We start from the raw sequence: 12769 nt of genomic DNA on the forward strand, positions 1-12769 counted from the left end.
GATCCTAGTTGGATTTTAATGTATTGCTTTCTTAAGTCTGTTACGTTCATTTAAATCTAAAGTACTTCTGTATCGCATCTGTAATCTAGTTACTACTGAAATAAAATAAACAGCAGTAAAAGCAAGTATATTTAAACCCTTTGATTCATATAAACTCTATATAGTCACAAATATGTGTAAAGGTCATTTTAAAATATTAACTTTTATAAATAATTATATAAATTATTATTAAAGATATTTATCCAAATAGTTAATAAGACCTATTTAGTAACTTAATGATATCCGTGTTTGCCTGAAAATTCTTTCCTGAAGCCTTCTCTACAGTGTCTCTTAATTTCCAGTTTTCTATCTACTTGATTTGTTTGGAAGAAAATGGCATTAGGCAAAAGATGAGGGAACTAGAAGTGTAAGACAGTTTTTATTTCTTTCTTTCCGTCTTTCTTAAAGAATTTGAAATAGGTTACAGAAATATGTACTGCAAATAAAAAAATGGCATACTGACTAGTAAAGAGGAAGTAGCAAGTCAGACAAAAGAACAAGATTTGGTTCAAAGAAATTGGAAACAAACAAACGAAATGGGAGCCATCCAGACTTAACCTTCCCTAGAGGCGAAACACTTGACACCCTCCTGGCCAGTGGCCAAAGCATTGAGAGAATCCCAACACCGGAGAGGCTGGTCTAAAGAGGTTTGGCTAGTGACCTTTCGAAGTTTTCCCCATGTTCTAGGTGATTTTTGTCAGGTTTTTTAAACTCACCTGGTGACTTTGTTGTTTAAGAATGACTTCTAGGCCCTCCCTGGTGGTGCAGTGTGTTAAAGCACAGCACTAAGAAGCTTGAGCCACTTTTGCATGAGTTCAATCCCCGCCTGCCCTGGAGGAGATCCACATGGCGTGGCAGACCTCTCCTGACCGGCCTACTGCTCCCCTCAGCAGTGCCTGTTCTGCTCCCCACTTTGTCCCTGGTGAATCTTTTCACCCTCCGAATCTCTGGCCTGTACCCCAGTTCTGTATGAATAAATAAATAAATCTTTTTTAAAAATAACTTTTAATAGGTATTGTTATTTACTTATGTTAGAGACTTGATACCATTTAATTTTTTTAAATTATGGAGTTTTTTAAAAATGTGATTGCTTTCTCCACATGGGTAGACATTTACAGTAAAACATAAAGTCAACATTTTAAAGAACTTACTTTCTGGCACGTTGTTGTATTGGAAAGTCAGGATTAGAATAAAAATAGAATAAAAATTATATCATAAACATTAATATAAAACTAACTGATATCTATATCAGCACACACATGCCAGCATATACAAGTATACTTGTAACTAGGTCAGTCCAGAGAATTGTTAGGTAGCTTAAGACAGGGACTGTCTACTTAACATTTCTCATTTAATATAAATTAAAAATATTCTGCACAAGATCATGTTGTAATGCTAGATGATCACATTGATTCATCCTTCAATTAAAATTTTATTTCTCTGTTGTATAAAATTTAGTAAGACATACTAATTAGGATAGAACAGAATTGCCTTCTTGAGCTGTTCTGGTCATAAAACTTTTTGGATTAATCAGTTTGACCAAAATAAATGATAGGTGATAAAGTGTTCTGGTGGCAAAACAATAAAATTTCACAAAATATTTGGGGAAAGAAATTCTTTGAAATATTTAATGTGTCTATAATATGTGATAAAATATCTACTAAAGGATAAGACGAGCAGCAGTGACCTCACCAAAATCCAGGTAACAGCGTTTGATCACGGTTGGCCTGTTTATTTTTGCTGCACATACCAGTGGAGCATCATGCTCTCATTCACTGGTGACTTCTAGAAATTCCTGATAGAGTTTTGGTATACCAATTTTAAGCAGAAAAGAGAGGGAAAACAAGAACAGTTATCTCAAATGTATTTTATTTTACCTTTTTTCTTTTTTATTTTTTAAGTGTATTTTAAGAGATCTATGTTACCGGTAGTGATTTTGGTTTTAGAACAGATGTGTCTAAAAGTAAGTACTATGTTCTAGAGAACACTAACAAATTTGAAAAATTTTTCTGCTGACTAAACCCTGGTTATTCTTGGTTTCTAGCTTCCAGATGGTCGCATTATCAAAGTTGGGGGAGAGAGATTTGAAGCCCCAGAAGCTCTGTTTCAGCCTCACTTGATCAACGTGGAGGGAGTAGGTGTTGCTGAGCTGCTTTTTAACACAATACAGGCAGCTGACATTGATACCAGGTAGAAGAAATTGTGTTTTCAAATTTATCTTTTTTTTCTAGATTCATGTATTTATGCATACAAGAACTGGGGTGTAGGCCAGAGGTGGGATGAGGAGTGAGAGGATTCACCAGAGACAAAGTGGGGAGCAGAACAGGCAGGTGTACTGAGATACACTGCTGAGGGGAGTAGCGGGTGGGACAGGAGAGGTCTGCCACACCATGTGGGTCAACTCCTGGCTTTAGTGTCTGGCGTTAGCCTCATAGTGCTGCGACTTAATCCCTTATTCCACCAGGGAGGTCCCCAAATTTATGTCTTAAATTAATGGAATATAAATGGAATGACCGAGTTGTCTGTTATCTGAATCTTGTTTTTGAATAGATAAGGCAAAATAATTTTTTGGCAAGCAAGAATCACATCACTGAACTTCCCATGCCAAAATAATTTTTTGATAGGGTGACACACACTAGATGTTGAACACCATATATCACTGCATCTCAGAGCCCCCTTCAGAATTTCATTTGGAAATAATTTAAAGCTGAAAGAAAGGTTATGGAGTAGTAGAGCATGCAGTTTCTCATTTCAGTAGTTTTACATTCTGCCTGCTTGTTCGATCATGCTTTTTTCCCCCCTTGAATTATTGAGTTATTGAGATTGGTTAAACATGTTAGTCCTCTCTACTCCTTAATATTCAGTTTGTATTTCCTAAAAATGAAGATAATCTCTACCCACAGAGTAGCTATTTGAGTTCAGGAGATTGATTACTGAGATACTTGAATCTACCATCCATAGTTCAGATTTGTCCATTCAGTCTCCCAGTGAATTCCTTTATGAAATTTTTCTTATCCCCAGTAAAAGATATACAGTGTATTTAGTTGTCCTGTCTCTTAGTCATTTTTTGTCTTTTAAGATTTTTGTCTTTCATGAGGTTGACATCTTTGCAGAGAATAGGCCAATTATTTTGGTGAATTTTTTTTTCATTTGTGTTTGTTTTTTCATGATTTGCTTCAGGTTATGCACTTTGGACAGACTGCTCCCTAAGCGGTGTGTCCTCAGTGTGTCACATCCAGAGGTGATGTCTTACTGGTGATTTTTGCATCAAGCTCTTAGCCAAGTTTCCTTTTTTATCCTGTATAGTTTTTCTACTTTTACTTTACTAATTTACAAGTAACTTGTAGGAAAATATTGTGAAACTATGCAAATATCAAACTGCGTCCCTCCTTTCACCATCTATTAATAACTCTTGACTAAATTCATTTTTATTGTAATGGTCACAAGAAGGTGATTTGTAATTGTTAATACTTCTGTACTTACCTAATTGGCATTCTAGCATCGGTAGTGCTTTCCTTCCCTCCCTGTTTTGTTTGCTTGTCTGTTATTAGTATGGACACATAGTTTTATTCAGTGGATTGTAATGTATTACTGTATTTATATATTTTGATGCTTGACTTGTTTTTGGCCATTGGTGGACACTCAATTCTTGGCTCTTGTTCTTTGACATACTCCCATCTTTCCCTGAGCACGTTTTGTTTTATGGTACAGAATATTCCCAGCTCACTTTTGTTTTCTGAACAGGCAAAACTCTTAACAATATAGTCAAGTGGGTATGAACAGTATAGTAAAGAGCATTAAGTTCTTGGTGTTACTCACCCTGCCCCTGTTTCCTTCCTCCTGTAGGTAAATGCTCTCTCAGTTTCAGGTTCCTCCTTGCTGTGTTTATTCCTTTACACAAAAGCAGCATAGTATAAATACTCATTTCATACTTTGCAATACACAATCTTTGATCATTTCCTAGGGATTGTCTTTGTTCTTTTTTTCCAGTTGCATAGGACTCCATTGTTTGTACAGCACAGTTTATTTAATGAATCTTTTATGATTGGTTATCAAGGTAGATTCCAGTATTTAGGCTGAACTGCAGTGATTAATGCTTGTGTACACTGTATTTTTATATTGTTGGGCATCTGTATTTTGAAAAACTTTCTGAAGAGGAAATTGTTGGGTCTAAGGATGAACGCATGGAGTTTTGTTATAGCTAAACTCCCCTCTGTGGAAGTTGTACCCACATTCCCACCAGTAATACAGGTGTCCCCACAGCTTGTTCTCAGTCAGGTAAACATCTCAGTATTTATAATTTCATGCCAGTGTGTTGCATGAAAAAAGGTGTCTTAGTATAGTTGTAATTTACATTTGTCTCACTAAGAGTAAAGTTGATCATATCTTTCTGTGTTTAGGACCATTTTGTTTATATTTTAGTGGGCTATCTGTTAGTGGTTTTTGCTCATTCTATAGCAGGTTTGTCATTTTTCCCCCTGTAGTTTCTGAAAATTCTTTTTTTTTTAAATAGTTTATATCATTTTGTGCATTTTCCATCTCAGTTGTAATCCCCATGGGCTTCCCATCACCAAATCACCCTTGTGCCATCACCATAGTCCAGTGCATTTCCCTCCCCCCCCACTGTTTTTGATCCCATTCCCCATGCCATCCCCATAAAATGTCTCTGGTATATGGTTGTTCATTATTATTATTATTTTCTCGCCTGGTCCTTTATACTCCTGCTATGAGTGAAACCATCTGTATTTTTCCTTTTCTTTCTGGCTTATCTCACTAAGCATGATCTTTTCCAGCTCCATCCATGTTGCTGCAAAAGGCATGTGTGGTGTTTTTTTTTTTGGTTGCTGAGTAGTATTCCATTGTGTATATGTACCACATCTTTTTAATCCAGTCATTGAAAATTCTGTTAAGTTTCTGTGATATCTGTACAGACATTGTTTCCTGATTTGTCATTTGTCTCTGACTTTAGTTTTTGGCCATACAAAAACTTTTTATTTAGTCCTATAAAAAGCTACATAATCTTTTCTTTTGTTGCCTATAAAGTATGAATCTTAGTTAGAACACCACCCTCCTTATATGCAGGTTGTTGAGGAATTTACTCAGAAGCTTTTTGTAAAGCAGTGTTAGCTTACTTATTTGTTTAGCCCTGAATTAAATACCCACTGATTTTGGTAGGATGGCTGGGTTAATAATGGAAATTTTTTTAAATAGCAGTTGGTTTATAACAATCTATAAATCTAATGGAAGATGACCCAAAAAATCTAAAATGGTCTTTGTAATTGTGGTAGAGTCTTACAGTAAGGATAAAGTAGGTGCATTATACCTTGATTTACTGATTATTAATAGCAAAATTGCATTTAAAAGTCCACGCCCGCTAGTGGTTATTAGAGGTTTGGCATTCCTAAAGCACAGTATCCTCTCAGAGCAAGCATTGAAAATAGTACAGTTCAGATTTTGCTTTGTGTAGTTGCGAATGGAAAGTATATATATAAACGCCCAAGGGTATATATCTTATGTTCGTACTTGAACTGCTTGGCTTTTGCTGTACTCACGCAAACTTCTGCAATTAAATACAGAAACATTGTTTTTCTAGATGTTAGATGTACAGAGTAGCCTGAGCCGTAGGAACCTGGAAGTCTGAAAGTCTGGAAGGCAGTTTGAATAAGGCCAAAATGGATGTGACTCAGCTTCTGAACTTTACAATGAGAAGAGTTTCTCAGTCTTAGATTATATTACATTTACTACATATGCATTTATTTTAGTTTTGCGTACCGTAGCCAATAGCATGTTTGAAAAAGAGAGGCCTGCTATAAGGAGCAAACATCTAGCCAGAAATCAGTGTACAGCCCAAAATAAAGGACAACAGGAAAATTACAAAAGGCAAATGGAAAATTAAAAAGCAGGCCCTCAAATCAAAGTTGAATATGGTTGATTAGAGTAAACAGCCACATCTCAGTAGCTCTATGGAAGCCCTGTGATAGATAACTCAGCCCAGATATTAGAGATTTGTCATGTAAAAACATGGTCATTGGTAAAATGCTCAGCTACATTTCCAAGAGTCATGTGCTTTAAAAGTACTTTCAGGGACCTCCCTGGTGGTGCAGTGGGTTAAAGCACAGCACTAAGCTAAAGCCACTTCTGCATGAGTTCAATCCCCGCCTATCCTGGAGGAAACCCACATGGCTTGGCAGATCCTCCTGACCCACCGGCTGCTCCCCTCAGCAGTGTACTTCATCGATCTGCCTGTTCTGCTCCCCACTCTGTCTCTGGTGAATCCCTCACCCTCTGCATCTCTGGCCTGTACCCCAGTTCTGTATGAATGAATAAATAAATAAATCGTTAAAAAAGTACTTACATTAAATTACAGTGTTTTTATATGAAAAGATTTGTTATCTAACATTGTAGTAACATTTAGTCTTGTGCTTTCCATACTGAATTGTCTTTACTTTTGTCAGCAGCCCCTCAGGTTGACACAAATAACAGTTCCTTTGAGATATAGTTGTCTTAATCTGAAACCTTATGAATACCTATTGTGTTCTTTTAGATCTGAATTCTATAAGCACATTGTGCTCTCTGGAGGGTCTACTATGTACCCTGGTCTGCCATCAAGGTTGGAACGAGAACTCAAACAACTTTACTTAGAACGAGTTTTAAAGGGAGACGTGGAAAAACTTTCTGTAAGTAATGATAATTCAACTGTAAACACCCATTGAAAACCCTGTGAGGTAGCTTGTGAATCTTGACTACCACCAGAGGGAGCAAGAAGTCCTCCTAATGTAGCCAAAGTGCACCCTTGCAGAGACAGGAAGAAGTAAATAGTTCAAGTTAAGTTCTGCCCCAGGGCCATTGTAATGCCTGGTTGCCTCTGTAGGTGGAGGCAGCTAGTTCCAGGGCCAACAGTCTGGTTCATCTCTAACAAAGAAGCTGAATTCAGTGTCCCTCAAAATACCTGGAAGAACCTTCTGAACTACTGAGAGATAGATGTCCACTTTGGGTATTTTATGTAATTAGCCTTCAGGGGAGTTCTTGAACTATTTCCTATTTCTAAATTAGGTAGTTTTTTGGCTATTTCTTGCATCATCCCTCCCTAGTCAGGTGTAAAACATGTCTCCAGTTGTTTGCATCCCCCATCAACTGCTGTAGCTCTTTCAGCAGACTTTAATTGGTAGTTATGGGTGTGTAGAGTATAAAGAAAGGTTAAAATAGTTGGGTGTTTGGCACTGAACTTTTACTGTGAACTTAACCAAGAATTAATTAATTTTGAATTAATCTCAGTTTTGTCTCACTGACTTAGATCAAGTGATAGATAATGAATTTACATACCTCCAGGGACTCTGTATTACAGACACAATTACATCTTATATATGTGATTTAAATTGAGAATAGACATAATACACTTAAACAAATTAGAAAATTGAAAAGAAGCCATGTTGTCTTAAGTACCTCTCTCATTTGTCTCACATTATTCAATTAAACATATGACATTGTCACTTCTTTATCCAGCAGATATTTTTGGCACTCCTGGGTTTCAAACACTGCAGTAGGACTAGGGACAAAACAGTTAACGAACAAAAGAAAATCCCTCTTTCAGTCTATAAATGATGACTGTATTACACATTGTCCATACTGTGATGAAATGTAAAGTAAGCGTGAGCCTCTCTAATGAGGTAAAGCCTCTCTAATGAGGTAACTTGAGCAGAAGAGAGGTATTGAAGGAGTTGGGTAACTGGGGAAGGATTTTCTGAAAGGCAGAAACTGCAAACACAACAGGCCTATGTTATAAGAATATAGGTGTGCCGGGAGGTGAGTTCACAAAGGTAGTAGGGATGCAGGTCTTATTTAGCCACAGGAATGAGTTTGACTTTGCTCCAAGTGAAATGTAAAGCCTTAAAAAGGTTTTGAGCAAAGAAATTCTAGAATCTTACTTGTTTTTAAAGCATCATCAGGCATGGTGACTTGAGAGGGAAGGGTGGAATTGGAGATGTTGTAGAAAGACCAGTGAGGCTCCGAGAGCAGGGTGGGGATGCTAGAGATTTAAAGGTAGAGGAGGAGGCATCAAATGATTGTCCTGGAGAGTGGAAGGAGAAATGTGTGAATTGCTGAGAATCATTAAGGGGCTCAGTTGAGGTAAGTGCTAAATTAAAGCAGGATGTTTAGTTTTTCTGGTGTTTTACTCAGTTGTTTGAGGGCTGGGGGTAAAGTAGAAAAATGATATCTTAGTTGGTGTTTTATAAGAAAGACGAGAGGGAATGGACAGAGTAACTAGGATAATGTCAGGAAATAGTAGTGAGCACTAGTACTCTTGTATGAGATGAAATAACTTGGAAATCATAGAAAACTTGAGCAAGGAGGAGTGGTGGGTGGTATGGTCTGATAGCATGAGTTTCAGAGGTACTGTGGAGTTTCAGGAAGAGAGCGAAAGTAGGAAAAGACTGCCTCCAGATCCCCAGATATGGAAGACAGAGTAAGAAAGAGGGAATGTGACAGCCAGTTAAGGAACCTGCTGGAGCAACAGTGTCTTCATGGACCAGCCATGCTTCCCTTAGAGTAGAGTTGGGCGAATGGCATCCCTGTGCCAAAAACTGGTTGTTTTTGCAAATAAAGTTTATTGGAACATAGCCAGGCCCATTTCATATTGTCACGTGTTGTCTGAAACTGTCTTCTAGTTATGTTGAATAGTTGCTAGAAAGACCTAAAAAAATCTCTAGTATTTGCTGTTTGCCCATTTACAGGAAAAGTTTGCTGATTTGCCTGAGAGTAAAAAAGTGACTTAGTAATTAATAGTAGATTAACTACAAATTGAGTAGTAAGAAAATTGCCATGTTGCTGTGTCATATTGTCAGATCCTTATAGTTTATATGACATAAAGACAAATAACTTAGAATGACAGGATTACTCTTTTCCAGGGTTTGTGGCACTAAATAACACTGTCATTTTAGTGTTTCTCTTTCAGCAGTTGACTGACCACACAGATTGAGTTATACCCTTGTTAGAAAATTAGTGGTAGTTTTGTTACAGGGTAGCCCAGAGTGAACTTGGGCTGCCTGCAGTCTGTGGACCCTCACTCGCGCTCTTAAAATGTAATTTTCTGCACATACGTAAAAGGGTAATGGGTTTATTTAAAAAAGGGGGAAAGGAAAAGGAACAACCTAGGGAAAGAGAGATGCATACAAAGTAACTGGAATATCTTACCAGCTTGGCTAAGTTGGAACTCTAGTCACTTACTAAAACTGCTAGCCCCCAGTCACATGGTCTGAGAGCCTTTGCTCCCGAGAGGGAAAGCCATTACCTCTCCAGAGCGACAGTTGGAAAACCGCTCGCTATTTATCCCCCAAAGTCCCAGAATGTCTGCTTAGCTCCACCCTTGGGTCCTCACAGTTCTCTCCTTGGAACTGCTGGGAGTTGTAGTTTCCAATCACTGGAGTAGGGGTGGAATCCAGAAAGCTGGAGTAGGGAGTGGAGTTCTGCAGAATTTCTTTAGGACATCCTTCCTCTTAATAGTTGTGAACTCTCTAATTTTGGTTACTATGTTCATTTTCTCTAATATCTCCATGATTTGTTTTGACCATATTTGGACTTATTGTGAGAATATTTCATTTGACTACGAGACAACAAGGTGAGCTTTGCTTCTATGAAAAGAACTTAACCTTCCTCCATTGCACAGAACCCAGAATCACAGCAGTGTTAGACCTTCAAGAAATTGTAAAAATCTTACCTGCTACAATCAGGACTCTGGGACTCAAGGTCTCAGAGAGATCAGGAAATCTTATCATTCAGATCGAGACACTATGAGAGTGACAGACAGAGGGTGCTCTTAATGATGGAGCTACAGATGTGAATCAGAACTGTTTTGATCACAGAGTGATGAAAGTATTCTAGATGAATTTTATGCAAATGACAAGATGTCTCTGTAGCTCAGATACCAAAGGTGGCTCTCTTGCTTACATCATAGGACTTTTGCGAGAACTCAACAAGAGAATATATGAAAAAAGTCACTGTGGAAGCAGAAAGTCCTTTGCACAATGTAACTTTATTGTCTCCTGTTTCCCTTTTAGAAATTTAAGATCCGCATAGAAGACCCACCCCGCAGAAAGCACATGGTATTCCTGGGTGGTGCGGTTTTGGCCGATATCATGAAAGACAAAGACAACTTTTGGATGACCCGACAAGAATATCAAGAAAAGGGTGTCCGTGTGCTAGAGAAACTTGGTGTGACTGTTCGATAAACTCCCAGGCTTGTCCCATCACACCTCTGTGCTTTCTGTTTTCCTTTATTGCCAATCTTTGAACTCACTCATCTCCAGGACATGGAAGAGGCCTCTTTGTGCCCTTTGACTGAAAAGGTCAGGTTTTTTTCTGGTGTCTTAGGGAAGACCTGTTAAATTTTTGTTAATGTGGGTAAATCTGACTTGTTTAATTCAACCACTTCCCTACAAACAGGACAAGAGGGCAAAAGGGTCCTGTCTTGCTGCATTGTTTCTTCTAAGTAGGCATTTAGATCATTCCTGTAGGCTTCATATTTTCATTTTACTGCTCTAATGCTGCTAGTTTTAGTCTTTAGCACACTAGGTGGTATGCCTTTATTAGCATAAGGAAAAACCTTAACAGGAGCTTTTACATATTATTGGCTGGGCTGCAAGGGGCGGGTGGGCGAGCCCTTTACTGTAGCCCTCTACTGGTGTTTGCAACAGTTACTGCTACAGCTTTTGAAGTACCTTAAAGCTTCTCATATTAACGTTTTAGGGAAATGTTAGGCTCAGAACTAAAGTGTTGTGGGTGGGTTTTTGTGTGGGGAGGCGGGTGGCCTTTTGATTTTTTCATTTGTGAGCTTTTCTGATCTCGGGTTCATAAGATAAATTTTATTTACAGTACTTTGATTTGGCAGATTTTCTCCTACTTTTGGTCTGCCTGGAACTTTTTCGATATGGTATAAAAAGCAAGTATAGTATTCTATTATCATGTGACTTAGGGATTTATTTGTTTTTTAAAATCAACCAGGTTAGCTGTGACTAGATTCCCTAGAATCTGTCAGTGAAGAAATAACATTTTAAAAATGCTTTTGGCTATTCAAATTACAGTTTAAAAAAGTGCTTAAGAGCTGGTATTTTCTAAGTGCTTCTGTTTATATAAGAAGCATTAAGGTAACCCAGTGCCAAGTACTATTCTTGCAAATGATTCTTTTATATAACTGGCCAGTGCTTATTTAACAAAAACAAGTAAATACATAAAATAATTGCTGGCAGTAGGTTATAATTGTTGGTTCAAAAATAATATTGAAATATGGGACTTGTTGCCAGTTAAATAATTTCTATTAGTTTTTTTGTTTTGATTGGAAACCTAGAAATGGAGTAAACTTGACTATTGAAAATGTTGGCAAGAAATCAAGATTTAAATTTGTATTTGTCCCCAAAAACTAATCATCATACCTACTAAATCCCAGCCATCTTATGCTTGAAAAAGAGTTGTGGCATTTTGTAAATGTTAGCAGACTTTTCATACCTGTGTCAGAAGGTCGTATTTATGAATCTTGCTGACAATGCTTGGTATCTGAGAAAATATCAGATAGTACTCAGGCTTGAGTTCTTGCTAAATTTGAAAAAGTGATATGAAATTATACAAAAGTACAGTTGGATATTCTGTACAGAATGCAGATGCAGAGGGAAAATTTTTCCCTTCATTTCAAAATATTCTTTACTAATAATGGCTTCGAAAAAGGCAGCTTCCTTTTGAGGGTGACTGAAATTAGAGAAAATGTGAGAAAATAAAAATATAAGCAGCAGCAGAAGGTCAGTTTTAATTATACAGCTTCTGTTAATATTGTCTCTTTTTTTTTTTTTGTCTGTTCTACTGTAATTGGAACAAATAAATTTGCCTGCATGCTGGACATGCTTCAGTACACATGAATGACCTGTAAGACGCCTCCTAGGCTTTAGGAACACGGATGTCAGAGTCACCTGAGAATTCTAAAGTTTCTAAATCATGTTCTTATATATCCCCCCACCATTTGATCACTAGGCTTGTTAAAGGATACACATGCACCAACTACCTATTCCTTTCAGGTGAATGCTTGAAAAAGAGTTGTGGCATTTTGTAAATGTTAGCAGACATTTACTCCTGGTCTTTGGTCATGATCTTTAATATATGAAGGTAGAAAACAACAAAGACTATGGTCAGACTCTTAAATAAAACAATGAAAGAACATTTGTCCCTTGAATGTAGAATTTGTTTTTAATCTCATAATTCTGCTAGCAGACATGCCAGTTAAAATAGTTTAGTGATATGTATAGGTACCTATATATAGCATAGCTTTAAAATTCCATTTTATAATTTTCCTATTCAAGGTTAAATAATACATTTAGTAATGTGGAGGTGGGAAGTATTATTTAATTGGAGTTGTCAGGTATCAGTCCCTCAGAAATTCAAAATTTTTGTTTTAAATGAGATCTGGTATTTAACTTTTGAAAACCATTGTCACTTAAACTTACAATGATGATTAAATTTCTCTTCTTTTTAAATCAGAATTGCCAATGCCTTGAGAAGAACCTACATTTAAACTTTTCTTTAAAATGTGGTATTGGATGTTAACACCTACGTAGCTCTGAGCACTCTTAACAATATCTGGAAAGTATTTTGAAAGATAATGGAAAGTTAAACATTCTAAATTTAACATGAATATACTTCTTTTGATTCCGAAAATAAAATCAGATTTTTTCAAAGTAAATTTGGATTT

The 12769-nt window shown here is 37.1% G+C and overlaps 1 protein-coding gene across 1 annotated transcript in view; it reads left to right on the forward strand.

Moving 5' to 3' along the window:
* Positions 1-11900, forward strand: part of ACTR2 (ARP2 actin-related protein 2 homolog (yeast)) — a 34890-nt gene extending 22990 nt beyond the window's left edge. The window contains exons 7-9 of the mRNA XM_004691459.2: positions 2084-2229; positions 6584-6716; positions 10095-11900. Of these exons, the coding sequence (XP_004691516.1) occupies positions 2084-2229; positions 6584-6716; positions 10095-10265 (450 nt within the window). The 3' untranslated portion in view covers positions 10266-11900. The remainder of the gene's footprint in view (positions 1-2083; positions 2230-6583; positions 6717-10094) is intronic.
* The last annotated feature ends 869 nt before the right edge of the window (positions 11901-12769 follow it).

This window comes from Condylura cristata, unplaced genomic scaffold, assembly GCF_000260355.1.
Source record: "Condylura cristata isolate star-nosed mole 26May11 unplaced genomic scaffold, ConCri1.0 scaffold00031, whole genome shotgun sequence".
Taxonomy (NCBI): Eukaryota; Metazoa; Chordata; class Mammalia; order Eulipotyphla; family Talpidae; genus Condylura; species Condylura cristata.